Genomic DNA, 14,780 nt, shown 5'->3' with positions numbered 1-14,780 from the left:
GATCATCGATAGCGACAGCGACAGCCAAGAATATCGAGCACCCGTCGAAGCAATAACGCGACGGAACACTTGAAACAAAGGTCGAGTCGCTGTGTGTATGATCTTGAGCTGTATGACCTGTGGATTGTCACTCACATCTGCTTGCCAACCATCTGAAACACAACAACGACAACAAACCACCACCACCATCACAACCTCATTCCTTTTCACCTCCTTAATTAACACTCAGACTTCCGACTTGCACCTTTGAACCGTCGAAACATTGAGACGCAACAGTAAATCAGAATCATAGATACATATCACCCTCTAGGTCGACACCCCATTTCATCTCCCGTCCTCCCTCCATTGGCCACCATGTCTCTCCCTACGCATAACCGGAATCGCTCAGCGAGTGGCTCAGGCTTACTCAACACCTTTGCATCGGTCATACCGACACCTATCACATCGATATTCACCTCACCGCGAATATCTCAAGGAATCACACTAGGGGTTGAAGAGGAAGGTAAATTTGGGGAATCATCCAGTTCAGCAGGTGGGCTGTTAAGTAAAGATGCTCCTGAGGGATTGAAGAGAGTCGAATTGAGAGTGGGGGGCATGACAGTAAGTCATGACATATTACTCTTTTCAAGCGAAAGCCCCTGCTGACTGATCATACTGCAGTGCGGTGCATGCGTAGCCTCCATCGAATCTCAATTGAAGCAACCTGGTATTCATTCCGTACAGATTTCCCTGCTAGCCGAAAGAGGTGTAGTGGAGTACGACGAAGATTTCATAGATGATCAAGGAAAGAAATGGGATGATGCAAGAATAGCAGAAGAGATCGAAGATATAGGATTCGAAGCTACGGTAGTGGAGAAAAGTGAAGTTGACGAGGTCGAGTTGAGAGTTTACGGGTGAGCTCAAAGTTCTTCTAGATGTCTTGATCCTCCACCTCACCTATGGTTGTACGTATCACAGTCTGGAGAATCCAGAAGTCGTCAATTCTCTGCTCGAGACAACCTCAAACTTGGCAGGTGTACATTCAGCAACCCTCCCAGCACCCTATACACATCTCGCACTCACTCATTCCCCCTTGCTCATCTCACTTCGTACACTTGTCGATACCTTATCCGCTAGGTTCCCTCAGCTATCTTTCCTTCCCGTATCAACAAGGGACGATTCACAAGTAGCATCATTACAGAAACACAAGGAAACAGCCACATGGAGAAGAACTTTTATGGTTTCCGCTATATTCGCTGTACCCGTTTTCGTTATTGGGATGTTATCGATGTACCTACCTCATTGGTTGATGGGCTGGACAATGTGGAAATTGGTCGATGGGATATATCTAGGTGATTTGGTTTGTTTGCTGTTGACAATACCGGTACAGCTGTTTCTAGCAAGGAGGTTTTACGAGAATGCTTGGAAGTCTGTTAAACATGGTTCAGCTACGATGTAAGTTCAATTTTGATCATGACTATTGCTGTCCTTCCGTATTGTATCGGAGATGCTAAGTTTCCAATCATAGGGACGTCCTTGTCGTGCTCGGTACATCCGCTACTTTCACCTACTCTGTCCTCTCCATGTTCTTCGCTATGTTTTCTTCTGATCCAAACTATCGCCCTCAAACCTTCTTCGACACATCCACGATGTTGATCACTTTCGTCTCTCTCGGTCGGTACATCGAGAATCTCGCAAAAGGTAAAACATCAGCTGCGCTCACCGATCTCATGTCACTTACCCCTTCGTCAGCTACGATATACGTTAACCCACCTGCTGAAGGGGAATCAATAGATACCTCGGCCGAAACAAGGAAAGTACCCACAGAATTAGTTCAGGTGGAAGATGTAGTGTTGCTAGTACCTGGCGAGAAGATACCCGCAGATGGTGTAGTCTTGACGGGTGCTACATCGGTTGACGAATCGATGGTCACCGGCGAAGCTGTGCCCCTAGCTAAGAAAGTTGGTGATCAAGTTATAGGAGGAACTGTCAACGGACTGGGAACGATCACGTTTAGAGTCACTCGTGCAGGCGCCGACACAGCTCTATCTCAAATTGTCAAATTGGTCGAAGATGCTCAAACTTCAAAAGCACCCATTCAACAGTTCGCTGATCGAGTAGCTGGTATATTCGTTCCTATCGTCATCACTCTCAGTCTTATCACTTTTATGGCATGGATGACCATCTCACTTCTTAACTCTACTGGTAATCTTCCCGATGTATTTCATTCGCCTGGAGCAAGCAAATTCGGCGTTTGTCTCAAGTTGTGCATATCCGTCGTGGTAGTCGCTTGTCCCTGTGCATTGGGTCTCAGTACACCTACAGCAGTAATGGTAGGCACGGGGGTAGGAGCTCAAAATGGTATACTTATCAAAGGTGGGAAAGCTCTAGAAGCTTGTAAAGGTGTTAGACGAGTCGTCGTCGATAAGACAGGTACAGTCACTGAAGGTAAAATGCAGGTGGTTGCTGCTACTTGGGCACCTTCAGGTAACTTAACTGCTGGATCACCGAATTCGAATTTCGAAATTGATACACCATCGACATTATCCCTGACCACCTCGGCGACACCCTTACAACGACACACGGTACTTTCAATCTTGTCACTTGCAGAAGCTAGATCCGAACATCCATTGGGTGTATCGATCGCAGCCTACGGTCGAGATGTACTGTCCTCTGCGGGATTATCGCCACCTAATGGAGAAGTGATTGAATTTGAGTCGTTTACCGGGGAAGGTTTGGAAGCTGTGGTTAGATTATCGAATGGATCAGTGGAAGAGAGAATAAGGATCGGTAAATCGAATTTCGTCTTATCGCAGTCATCAACGGGTACTTTGGACGAAAAGACGATGGAAGTGGAATTGCCAGATAAGATGAGGGAGTTTGAAGAACAACAGATGAACTTGGCTAGAACAGTCATTTTCGTCTCTTTCATCAGATCATCAACCTCCATACCTGTCTTGGCACTCTCTCTGGCGGATTCACCTAAACCCTCTTCGGCGCATGCTATAAGAGCTTTGAAAGATATGGGTATCAAAGTGACGCTGTTAACTGGAGATGCGGAAGTGACTGCTAAAGCCATCGCCAAGCAGGTTGGGATAGATGAGAATGAGGTGTATGCGGGTGTCAGTCCCAAAGGAAAAGCAAAGGTTGTTGGTGATTTGGGATTAAAAGATGGTGGTGGAGTAGCTATGGTGAGTGGTTAATACCGATAACTGATGTCATGGTCATCGTTTAAGTGGCAATCCTGTAACTTATGTCATTCTCTGCGTTAGGTCGGAGACGGTATCAACGATTCACCAGCTCTCGTAGCAGCCTCACTCGGTATAGCTTTATCATCCGGAACGTCCATCGCGATCGAAGCTGCCGATGTAGTCCTGATGAGATCGGACTTATTGGACGTAGTAGCAGCTTTGAATCTAGGACATCATATATTCAGAAAGATCAAAGCCAACTTGATTTGGGCATGTTGCTATAACATTCTGATGATTCCTTTAGCAATGGGGTTCTTCTTACCGTGGAATATCCATTTACACCCTATGATGGCTGCTGCTGCTATGGCTTTTAGTAGTGTTTCAGTAGTTTGTTCAAGTCTAACTTTAAAGGTGAGTCAAAGCAATTCTGTATTCTTCAATATTGTCATCATGGTATGATATATGCTGATAATGATATGGATATAGTGGTGGAAGAGACCTATATCATCAGTCATGCCTGACGAACCTTATTCACCCGGAGGGACTCTCAATGGCTTATCAAAGATACTTTTCGAATTTAGGGATTCTATGAGCTCGATAATATCTTTAGGATCGGAAATAACCAGAAGAGGAAGTCTCTTACCTTTATTGAGGAGGTTGAGTCTACGTAGACCTAGTAGATCAGCTTATGAGGCTATACCGCTAGATAGGTCCAATACGCCTATACCTGTCAGTCCGGTGTGACCGAAGGTATATCTAGGTAGTTCTGTATTTTGTAAGCTTCAGTTGGTATTGTTAGTCTTTGCTTCTGAGTCCTCTTAGGAAATCTGGGTGTATCCCTACTTTTACAACATGCATCCAGTGCAACGACTGGTATTCCCAAACGATCCACTGAAGTATCAACCGACCTACCTACTCTACGTGTAGGGAATGTCCTTATCTACTGTTCCTGTAATTTACTAATGATGTATTTTCCCGCCCACTCCCCACTTCTCTTTCAGATAATCCGTCATCCATTCATATACTTCTCTATAAGCTTGTCTCTTATCCATCGAGTGATTTCTACATCATACATAAATCGTTAGCATCCTCTATTTTCTGTCTGTGATAAGTGAGGAGCTTACGAATCAGTAAACATCCTGAACCTCCAACCTCTGACCTGTTCCTGCGTCAACTTATCTAACAAGCTCGCCGAATTGGCATAATGGACATTATCGTCCCCGCTTCCATGAGCCCAGATAAAATCTACTTTATCGCCAGCGAAAGAAGTGACGTTGTTGACTGCGCTTCGGATGTATCCATCTTGGTTGGACGACGGGACAGACATGTATCGCTCGGTGTAGATGGAGTCGTAGTATAGCCAGTTGGTGACTGCAATAGTAAGTTAAATCAGCATCGCCAGATCATATCGAGCCAAATCAAAGAGTTGAATCGTGCTAGATATTTAGTCAATTATTGGGACAAGATCAACTGACCTGGTGCTACAGCCACTACGAGTGAAGATAATGATCAGCCTTCACACTTCTCTGCTCATAACATGACATCAAGCATAACTCACTTCCTAACGTGAATATACCAGAATCCGCCTCGATAGTCTTACAAGTCATATATCCACCGTAACTCTATATGTTATCAGGTGGTCAGCCAAACGCAAGATGTGGGGGATTCATCACCGTATACCCATCGAAGAGTCCTGACACTTACCCATCCCCATATTCCAATCCTGTTCCTGTCTACATAACTTCTCTTGGCCATCTCTTTCGCGGCATTGATTTGATCCACGACTTCCCAATGCCCGAGATCATCGATCACGGGATTGCGAAGTCTTCGACCTTTGAATCCCGTGCCCCGCCCGTCTACTACCACAACGATGTATTTCAAAGTAGTTACTAGGTATGAATGCCAATCGCGTTCGAATCGGTTATGTACCATCTGAGAACCTGGTCCACCGTATCTGATACAGTACCAGCATCAATACATGCTTCGGATACTGCGACAATGAGACTTGACCACACTCACACTCGCATCAGAACTGGGTATTTCTTTCGACCTGAAGTGTCGATATTGGGAGGCAGCATCTCCAATACGTTGATTTCTATCATCAACAACGTAAATCAGTAGACTTCTCATTGACTTTGTAGAGGAGAAAATGGTATAGACACACCATATCCGTCACTCTCGATAGTTTGCCTGGTAATGATCGGCCTCACAAACTCGCTCAACGTCTGATTCAGCTGAGGATTGCCTTCAAGAAGTACATTGATGGCTACATTTCACCAGTAGCCGTTAGCTTTGCAGCTGTACGGATAATGATCCTTAGCTAGATATCTAGATATGGTATACTCACGCTCTTCTCCAGGATTTGTCTCCAATAATCTTTGCCAAGGTACTTCCGGACCTCTGTACCCAAGAACGTAATATCCAGCACCGGGCGAGAAAAATGCTTCGTAATATCCAGGTGAGGAATTATCGGTCAAAGCAGTGAAAGTCTGATCGTATTGCTCGGTTGTCGATGTCGGCATAGGTGCAGAGTAGATATGTCGATCGGTTGATGGTGTCGCAGCCGTAAAGTAGCTGATTATGGGTCCGTCAGCATTGATTTGCGTATGAATGTTATAGTCAGAGTCAAGATCTCACTCACATGATTTCTTTGTCGACATTCACGCCTGAGATCTGGGTTACTTCCCATTCACCCGATGTAATCCACATAGGCTTAGTAGCATTGATGGGACTGAAGAGGGCGATGTGGTTGTATCCCTCATTGGGTACGATATCGAGATAACCTTCAAGTGCACCCTTGATGGGAATGACGTTTTGGCCCTACAGGAGTAATTGGGAATGAGCGAAGACCAGTCTTATCGGCCACGATTCTTGGCCACTCAAGTGATCTTTCGTTCGCACTTCTGAACATCTAGATGGGCAAAAATGACAACCTTCACTCACATGATCGATCCACCCATCATCACCTTCTTCCCCCTCTTTACCTAAAATCCTCACTATATCACCTTGAGTCTGCCCATCCTGGAACAACACTACATTTCCTTTCCTAGCAGCCCTATCGATCTCCTTGACCAACAAACCGTTATCTGCTACCCAGCCTACTTCGATGATCATTCGATTGTCAAGCGGCATCTCTCCTTCCCAAGCTAGTTGATGTCGACTTTGAGAGGATAAAGTATATGTATGGACCGTGGCTAATGGATTGGGCGTGCCCGGTTTAGGATATCTAGTCGAGCCCAAATTAGCTTATATGCTGCAAACGGAAAGCTGATTTACCCACTTCATGTCTAATTCCGTAGCATACTGGTGAACTTCAAAAGCGTCATTTGAAGGATTGTAATACTGAAGTTTGAAATCTTTCACAGCCGACTCATCACTCCTTAGATAAGCTATAGATTCAGCATCGGGTGACCACCAAAGTGCCGAATCAGTTTCGAATACTTCCTCTTCATATACCCAATCTGGAACACCATTGAAAATCGTCTCGCTACCATCCGTTGTGATCCTAGTCGATTTGGGTCTACCAGAAGAATGCATCTCTTCTTCGGTTATTACGTATAGATCATTCTTCGATACGAATGCCAGAGCGTGTCCGACAGGCGACCAAACGCATTTAGTGATTGTCGGATGACTCGATGGAGTGATAACGGGAAAAGTAGTAGAATCGGAACGTCGATGAACCCAGTAATTCCCAAAGGATGAATGTCTCCATTGTTTAACGTGATCAGTCTTGAATAGGACGTATTCCATATCAGCAGATAACCACCATGATTGCCAGTGTAATCTATTTCCATGTTCGTCAACCACTTTGGACGACTCGACTAGGATTGTCTCTTCGGTCATATTATGCACGTCGGCGAGCACGATGTTGTTGTCTTTGTTGATGTGGGAGAAAGTACCATCGGCGGCTGTGATGAGGTAGCAGCGTGAGTCAGCATTGTGTAGGAAACAAAGGCATCAAGTGAGACTCATCCGGTCACCGACTGATGAATGATGCAACACACCCTGTTTGACCCAATCGAGCTGCTTACTCCAAGCGTTGAAGGTTCCATTGAACACATGATCCATCGTTATCCTCTGATTCCCACTTTTCCCAAAAGTCGGTGCAGAATAGCCAGAAGCTGCTAGTACTCCTATAGCAGCTGCGAATGTAAGGATGGCTATGAGGATAGCCAGGATCTTTCGTGATTTCTGACGAGATCGGAGCTGTGACCGAGTCAGCGTACTCGACTGATACGACTTAGGAAATGATGAATGAACGCTCACCCTCTGAGGAGGTTGTACGATATATCCTTGCTCATCTTCATCTCCGTCTCCGTTACCAGCCTCATCCTCCAATCTCGGATCGTCCCTGAACCTATCACCTTTCTCGTCGAATGGTTCCACCTCGAGTTGATCTCTGAATTCAGTTGATGACGCGTCTGACAGACCTGACGAATCTTTCCTCTTTCTAGGTGTCTGAGGTGAAGGAGCTAGCGGGACATTCTCTCTCTCCTCGTCCGGTACTGGACCGTAGATCGGTGGCATGTTACAAGTGTCGTGGTGAAGTGAAGTGTAAGGAGAGAAAGGAGAGAGGGGAACAAGATATGACATGATGATTTACAAGTACTCGAGTACTGCGTTGACCTGAATTTAAGCTTGAAACGACGGACCACGTGGCACCTGCAAGTGTGCACCGTCGGGCGCACGGTCCACCCACCTCGTACTGGATGGGTAGGGAATATGAGATCACATTGTTATCGAGGTCTTGGTCTGTCCTCATCAATCAATCAATACTACCATTCTATTCAGGACAAGGACACTCTTACCGCCCAAGCCAGTCGATCGAGTTGATACCAGATAGACAACTGTCAGGATCATCCGCAACCCTCGCCAAGAATCAATCACGAGCTCGACACAGTTTGATATCACTCTCACGGACTCTCTCCGCTCCTTTACTTCACTTTGCATCGCTGGTTTCAGATGATCAAATTCATCCTTGTGCAGGTAAGCTTCGTGTCTCATTGATACCTCACATAATTCACACACGGCGAGCTCTGACTGACACTGCTCAAATTGGCTGATCTACAGAACCGACAAGGGAAAACGAGACTTTCGAAATGGTATTCACCATATGACGATGATGAGAAGGTACGTGCGAGTGTAATAGCAGATCCATCATCCCCGGCCCCATACCATTAGAGGTATTGCCTCTTTCTCTCTCATCTAGTGAGACGAATGACTGGTGGGCATGTTGAGAGAGCAATGCTGACCAATGCTACAATTGGTAGGTCCGATTGAGAGGAGAAGTTCATCGTCTGATAGCACCCAGGGATCAGAAATACCAATCTAACTTTGTCGAGGTGAGTACATTCTGTTTTCGGAAGCATAGGTCTCGTGTCTCGCTAATGCAGACACTCCTCCACAACATTGCTTCGGACTCCCCTTACGACAATATATCATGAATATCACCCATCGTTCTGCCCATTCACTCTTTCCATGCATCAAATCTGATCTTTCGCAATCTGGCCCGCCATGACCTCTCCCCAATGCTCCTCTTCTCTTCTATCATTTCACTCTCGTCTCCTCTCTACCACCTGACCATAGTTCCGAAATGACAAGATCGTCTACCGACGATACGCCGGACTCTTCTTCTGCGTATGTGTGGATTCGAACGATAACGAATTAGCCTATCTGGAAGCCATCCATCTATTCGTGGAGGTGTTAGGTGGGTGTTAAAATCTAAAATCCATCTTTCATCCAATATACTCCTGTCATATTCTCAGGACAAATGCTGATCTATAAACGCAGATGCATTCTTCCAAAATGTCTGCGAATTAGATCTGGTATTCTCATTTTACAAGGTACGTATTCTCTTTAGGACCTAACGTAATTTTGTGCTCATCACCCCGTGACCTCAACTATACTGATCCTTCCCATACCATCGTAGGTCTACGCAATTCTCGATGAAGTGTTTTTGGCAGGAGAGATTGAAGAGACTTCCAAGCAGGTCGTTCTGGATAGACTTGATTATTTGGAAAAACTAGAATAGCTTGTTGAGGTGGACACGATGTATTGTATTTATAGTATTCTAGTAGAGATGTAAATTGTATGTCCTATTTGAGCTGAACGCTGCACTTTAGCCTAGGTAAGTATCACCTCGGTTTTATCAACACGAGCTACTGAAGTGAAAACATACCAGATGATATACATTCATAACGCCCAAGAGAATATTTATAGCTACAACGGTGTATACAGAAGGTCAATAATAATACACAAAAGCCCTTACGATTGTATACATTATTACAAGGTGATATCCAAACTTTCGACACTTCCTTCCAGACTAAGCGGTCTGAATCTTTTGTCCTTGTCTTTCTCCCTACTAGACTTGGCTAAATATTCAATTTCACCATGTAACACAAATTCACTTTCACTAGGTGTTTGTGGACTGGTACTAATCATACTTTCTAGCGTACCCGAAGTCGATAATCCAGGAGTAGGAGTATCATCCCCTTTGGTGACTCTGAAAGGCGGTGAAGGCCAATTCCACTGTTCAGCTTCTATGACAGCTAATAAATCTTCTTCAAGGTGGTGATTAGTGTTGGAAGAAATGGAAGATGCGATTGAATGACGTGATGTGTTCATGTGTGATTTGTACATGTGTAATTTGAAGAAATCCTCACCACTCCTCCTTCTAACATCTATACTCAACCTTAGAGGTGATTTACTATCACTTTCGGTCCTTAATGTTAACGCCTCAAATGTCTTTGAATACGATATTTGAGGAACGTAGGACTCGCTAATTGATCGTGAATTAGGTCGAGAACTCCATTCTGGTAATCCCAATAAAGAAGGTCTTCTTTGTGAATGCATTTGGCCGGAATTCTTCCTCATACTGAAAAAGTTGTTCGACTTTGGGCTTTTCTTCAACATACCTATACCCAGATTGAGGGATTGTCTACCATCCAAACTCATCCTACTTGGACTTTCAGGTACAGGTATAGAAGAAGGACGAGAGACGAATGATCTTGCCATGTCCGAGAATGACGCTCTACCTTCCCTATCCTTAACCCTATCTACATCCATGGAGCCTGATCCTCTGGACGACGAAGGGAATATATCCAATGGCATAAAATCACTTCCACTTCCACATCCACCATCTACAGAAGTACCATTTGAAGAATTGGATCTCTTCAATCTAAATTTAATGGTCATATCTTCTGACGTATTGTGGTGAATACGTAAATTAGGTTGTGATCTCGATTTGTGTATTGGCTTCGAACGATTCGGTCGACGTAAGGCCCAACTTCCTTCTGGAGGTATGTCAAGATCTTTTGGAGTTTCTGATATGGGCTGAAGTAAGACGGGTGAGATCCGTCTGTGCTTTTTCAGAGAAGTGGAAGGAGGATGTGAGAATGTGCGGATCGGTTTGGGTCTATGGGAAGGTGTAGGGGAGGATGATCGGGCGATCTGCTTATTTGCTGTTGTCTGGTCGAAGAGGGATTTCAGCGAGGACGCTCTAAGAGGTACAGGTGGTCGAGTTGGGGGCGGTCGAGTTTGGATGAATGGTAAAGAAGAAGAGGAGGCAGAGGTATTGGTGGAGAAAGAAGGAATAGGTGGTCGACGTTTTGTGAATGGTCTACGTATCGGTACGCTAGCGAACATATCCCGATGGTGTTGATCTACATGTTGAATAGGCAATGTCAGTCAACAACGATTTTCCGTACCATACGAATAGGTGGAGTGGTGGGGCATTGATTGACAACATAAGAAGTAAGACATCAACGCAAACATCAACAGAGTTTAGGTGAAATCTGAATTGGAGGTTCAAGATTAGGCGGAATTGATATGCGAGACACATTCAATGTGCACAACGAACCCATTCCAGATTTCGGACACTGGATACGGGGAACTGTACTCACCGTTTTGATGCTGAACTCCATTGCCCAGACTAAACACATCGAATATATTCGTCTTGGGTTCCGATTGACTAGCAACCGAAATCTCAGGCCTGAGAGTCGTAGGTAGCTCGCCCAACTTTCGCGCCGATATAGGTTGATCAAGCGAGATCGGAGGTGTCCTTTCGATTTCTGGTAAGATACAAGTCGAGGGTAAAGTGGGCAAATCATCTGACCATTTGTCGTCCTCGACAGATTTTTCTTTCTCCTGGCGTGATAGACGTTTCGGAATGGCCTGTCGCTGCCATCAGTACACCACCCGATTTACATAAACTGACTGCTCACATTCCACCAACTTTCTTTTCCTGCCAGATCGATATATTCCACCTTGTCATCATTATCTTCCTCGACATCATTCAAAATCTCCACATCGAAGTTCTTCTCGCCTCGAGGAGTCACCAACGAGGTCGACCATCCGTCCGATGATACCGAGTATATGGAATCGCGTGAAGGTGTCCAGTTGGACGAAAATGATGCGTGGGAACCGGCCGAAGAGGTGCTCAATCGATTGATTTTGGAGGATGAAGAGGTGGAGGACGCTGCCGTGATTGGTGGCGCAAGGATGGTAGTTGATGACATTATTGGTGCGACTGGATGATGAGATGGGATCGAGTCGTGACCAGCACGACCCGTTTCAATTGAATGTATATATCTGGTTACACTGACAACACCGACACGATAACTCGAAGATGACCTCATGTCTCAATCATGTATCCCACACTCTGAAGTCATCTAGTTCGCCTGATGCAAAATCTTCTTCTTGGTTAATTCGGTACCCTCGATTACTGCGAGTATGCTATCTTTTTGATCGAGATGGGCTTGGTTTTCACCCTATCTAAGACCTCTCTCGTACAACCTCGACGCGTCGGTATACAAGGCACCCCCTAATTAAATCTAAATTCCTCGTACAACTTTTATCTGAAGAGCTCAACTCGTGGACCTCACGAGTGCGGGTGCGATTGCCGAGTCTCTGACCTTCTGGCTGCACTCGTACCGGTTTTTTGTTGACGATTTGATGCTTGATCAGGGGTTTCCTCTGGTTGAAAAATCTGGAATCTCTTTTTGGCGTACTGGTAGCCGGGAAGCCTTGGGCTCCCGCTGATCTCTTCTTACGTTATGCCGACTCTTACTCCTAGGATGTGGAGTCGAGCAGCTGCAACGGTTTCTCATATGTGGACGTGGATGTGGATATGAGAGTGATGGATATGGGATGGATGGGAAGATCATGCATCCCTTGAACACCATCTTGATTCTCCCCATCTGGATCCGGCTGGTGTCTAGGTGAAAGGAGGGTGATCAGCTAGTGTCAATATTTGATTAATGCTCCACCTATATCTACAATCAACACAGCGGCAAATTGTACTGTAAGTTACATGCAAAACACTCATCTGTATATGTGTCTGTGTGGATCCATATACTGATTACATGCGTGCATACATACATTCGGTACATACAATCCTTTCTCAAGACCAATCAGCAAGGCGCACACCAAACATGGTCTTGCAAGTCTGCATGATAGACGCGTCAAGTGAGACAATACTACCACTAATCATAAGAGAAAACACGCTAAAAGAGTTTTACTTTATCTCTCATGTTTCTGTGCTTGCTGCTCTGGGTGCTGCTGTTGTTGATACCAGTCATAGACCTTCAAAGCGTTACATATGGGTCATCATCGATCGATCACAAGTGGTCTACCTCCAGATGCTTTGACTTACACAGCAAGGACGTCTACTCCTTTCGCCAAATATAGGATCAAAAAGAGAGATATGCATGTCAACTGATCCGGCGGTAAATCCGAGGACCCTCATTCTGAAATGGTCCTTCGGATGCATAATGAACGAATGTTTCATCAGATCTGCGCCCCCTTGATCGCATCTTCGAGTACATTCTTTTGCTTTTCCTCCTTCCATCCCTTCTCCTTCCATCGACATATATCCTCCGGAAAGTAATCAACCACTCCAATAGCTTCTTTCTCATGGGCCAGAAGGACCATCACGTTATCTTCTATACTCATCCGTGTCAGTTGACCAATAACATATGTAGCCTGTACTGGATCCTCAGCGAACATCACTTTACCATCAATGACTGGTTTAGGAGATCTGAGGTCGCACTCGGAAGTCGGGATGGGAAGATACATGTTTTGATGATGTGCTGCATCGCCTGCTAATAGGACGTCTGGGAAGATCACATATAAGCGTACATCTTGGCTAACACAGAGACCGAAGTGGACATACAAGTATCAGGCTGAGCAGTGACTCGACACAGGGCCATTACGTGACCTGCACAGTGCTAGTAAACCACTCCCTGACCACATCTACACGATTACCATAGATCGATGATTACGATACTCACACCTGGAGCATCGATCAACCAGAAACTACCATCCCCAAACCAATCTAAACCATTATCGAAGCATCCTACCCTTTCCCACCTCCTCTGCCCACTACATGGGATGACCGTGGTAACTTCTCCTGACCATTCACCCTTGTGATCCGTACTAGGCAATTCAACAAATCGATATTTGTCAAACCATTCTGAATGCCATTGTCCTTTGGGATCTTTCGGGTATCCCGGACCTATCGATTGTAACGAGCCTGGACCTAAAATGATAGGACGGTCGGAGAGGGGGAGTGTATCAATATCACCACTTTGATGGCGTCAGATGTATGACAATTTGCATGATGGCGAATCACCTACCAGTCTACACCCGTCGGTGTTAGTGCACTGAGTAGTATACACAAGGAGAAAGGCCGTCAGACGTACGATCAAAGTGTTTATGACTGATAATGACGCTTTTCAATCTATCCAAATTGTACTTCTCCCTTTGCAATGTCTTGATAGGCCCGGGTGCCGATCGAGTTCCCATGATCTTGAGTAGGGTGTGATGCATCGGTCTGAGTACGTATTTTCCGGTCAGTCGTGTCTACTTGTGTATGATCGACCCAACAAACTGACTCTGGAAAGTTCTCAGCGTCCTACGATTACATCGATACAAGTTCATTAGCGGCTGAGACAGCTCATATCATTCAGTTGTAAATCCACAAACACTCACTTCTCTTAAACCCTGATCAAAGAGCATCGCTTCATCTCCTTTCTCAATCAACACCGCATGGCAAGGCAATTCAGTCTTTTCTTCACCCGTATCAAACGAAGTCAACATATTCGTCGGTGCGATAACGGCCGAAGTGAGGATCAATGACACTTTGACGACATCGTCAGCAGAGCTAGAGGGAGATAAGGGTGTCCACGGGTATCGTGAAGGAGCGATTGGACGGATCCGAGGATCATCTTGTGTGTAGGAGTCGCTGGACATATCGTATTGAGTTGAGCGACGTCAAAGAGAATGCTTGAGCAGAAGAAAACCGGATTTTGTATGACCAGTGGTGCTTCTCTATGTTGGATGACATCAGCACCTAGGTGGAGGCATGAATTCGCGAATGCTGACAGTGAAGGCAGTAAGGGCAAGCTGCAAGCTGCATTATCTCTCCTCTTTCCAGCTACTCGCATCACTCATCGGCCCCGGAAGCCAGATGCGCCTTGTTAACACCCTTTGTTACTCTGTCACCCCTCTCTTGCTCCCCAGTGTACAATGAGGACTGAAACAATCTGCTGTGAACTAGAAAACTCATAGTTGGCAAGCAAGCGCAGGGCACGGACTTGACCGGTCGGAAAC

At 45.4% G+C, this 14,780-nt stretch overlaps 5 protein-coding genes across 5 annotated transcripts; 2 read left to right on the top strand and 3 right to left on the bottom strand.

Annotated features, from left to right (window-relative positions):
- Positions 1-354: 354 nt before the first annotated feature.
- I203_100011 (uncharacterized protein) lies at positions 355-3,914 on the top strand (the record flags this gene model as incomplete). The annotated part of the gene is made up of 7 exons (XM_065516557.1): positions 355-600; positions 661-893; positions 958-1,434; positions 1,508-2,412; positions 2,467-3,170; positions 3,252-3,581; positions 3,657-3,914. The coding sequence occupies 7 exons, from the start codon at positions 355-357 to the stop codon at positions 3,912-3,914; spliced, it is 3,153 nt and encodes a 1,050-aa protein (XP_065373375.1).
- A 215-nt stretch (positions 3,915-4,129) lies between these two features.
- Positions 4,130-7,697, bottom strand: I203_100010 (uncharacterized protein; the record flags this gene model as incomplete). Its single annotated transcript, XM_019151476.1, has 13 exons — positions 4,130-4,232; positions 4,295-4,541; positions 4,646-4,660; positions 4,729-4,792; positions 4,875-5,124; positions 5,190-5,265; positions 5,335-5,436; positions 5,518-5,744; positions 5,812-5,990; positions 6,114-6,396; positions 6,451-7,078; positions 7,175-7,376; positions 7,437-7,697. 13 exons carry the CDS (start codon positions 7,695-7,697, stop codon positions 4,130-4,132), a joined length of 2,637 nt encoding a protein of 878 aa, XP_018999208.1.
- A 435-nt stretch (positions 7,698-8,132) lies between these two features.
- Positions 8,133-9,201, top strand: I203_100009 (AP-2 complex subunit sigma; the record flags this gene model as incomplete). The annotated part of the gene is made up of 6 exons (XM_019151475.1): positions 8,133-8,156; positions 8,241-8,300; positions 8,441-8,512; positions 8,757-8,877; positions 8,961-9,013; positions 9,100-9,201. 6 exons carry the CDS (start codon positions 8,133-8,135, stop codon positions 9,199-9,201), a joined length of 432 nt encoding a protein of 143 aa, XP_018999207.1.
- A 251-nt stretch (positions 9,202-9,452) lies between these two features.
- On the bottom strand, positions 9,453-11,686 carry I203_100008 (uncharacterized protein; the record flags this gene model as incomplete). The annotated part of the gene is made up of 3 exons (XM_019151474.1): positions 9,453-10,831; positions 11,072-11,342; positions 11,393-11,686. The coding sequence occupies 3 exons, from the start codon at positions 11,684-11,686 to the stop codon at positions 9,453-9,455; spliced, it is 1,944 nt and encodes a 647-aa protein (XP_018999206.1).
- Positions 11,687-12,956: 1,270 nt separating this feature from the next.
- I203_100007 (uncharacterized protein) lies at positions 12,957-14,420 on the bottom strand (the record flags this gene model as incomplete). The annotated part of the gene is made up of 6 exons (XM_019151473.1): positions 12,957-13,282; positions 13,342-13,396; positions 13,460-13,707; positions 13,871-14,001; positions 14,063-14,082; positions 14,160-14,420. The coding sequence occupies 6 exons, from the start codon at positions 14,418-14,420 to the stop codon at positions 12,957-12,959; spliced, it is 1,041 nt and encodes a 346-aa protein (XP_018999205.1).
- Positions 14,421-14,780: the final 360 nt, after the last annotated feature.

The sequence above is a fragment of the Kwoniella mangroviensis genome (genome assembly GCF_000507465.2).
Source record: "Kwoniella mangroviensis CBS 8507 chromosome 1 map unlocalized Ctg01, whole genome shotgun sequence".
Lineage (NCBI taxonomy): Eukaryota > Fungi > Basidiomycota > Tremellomycetes > Tremellales > Cryptococcaceae > Kwoniella > Kwoniella mangrovensis.
Note: the sequence above shows the minus strand (reverse complement) of the source record. Positions and strands in the feature narration are given on the sequence as shown.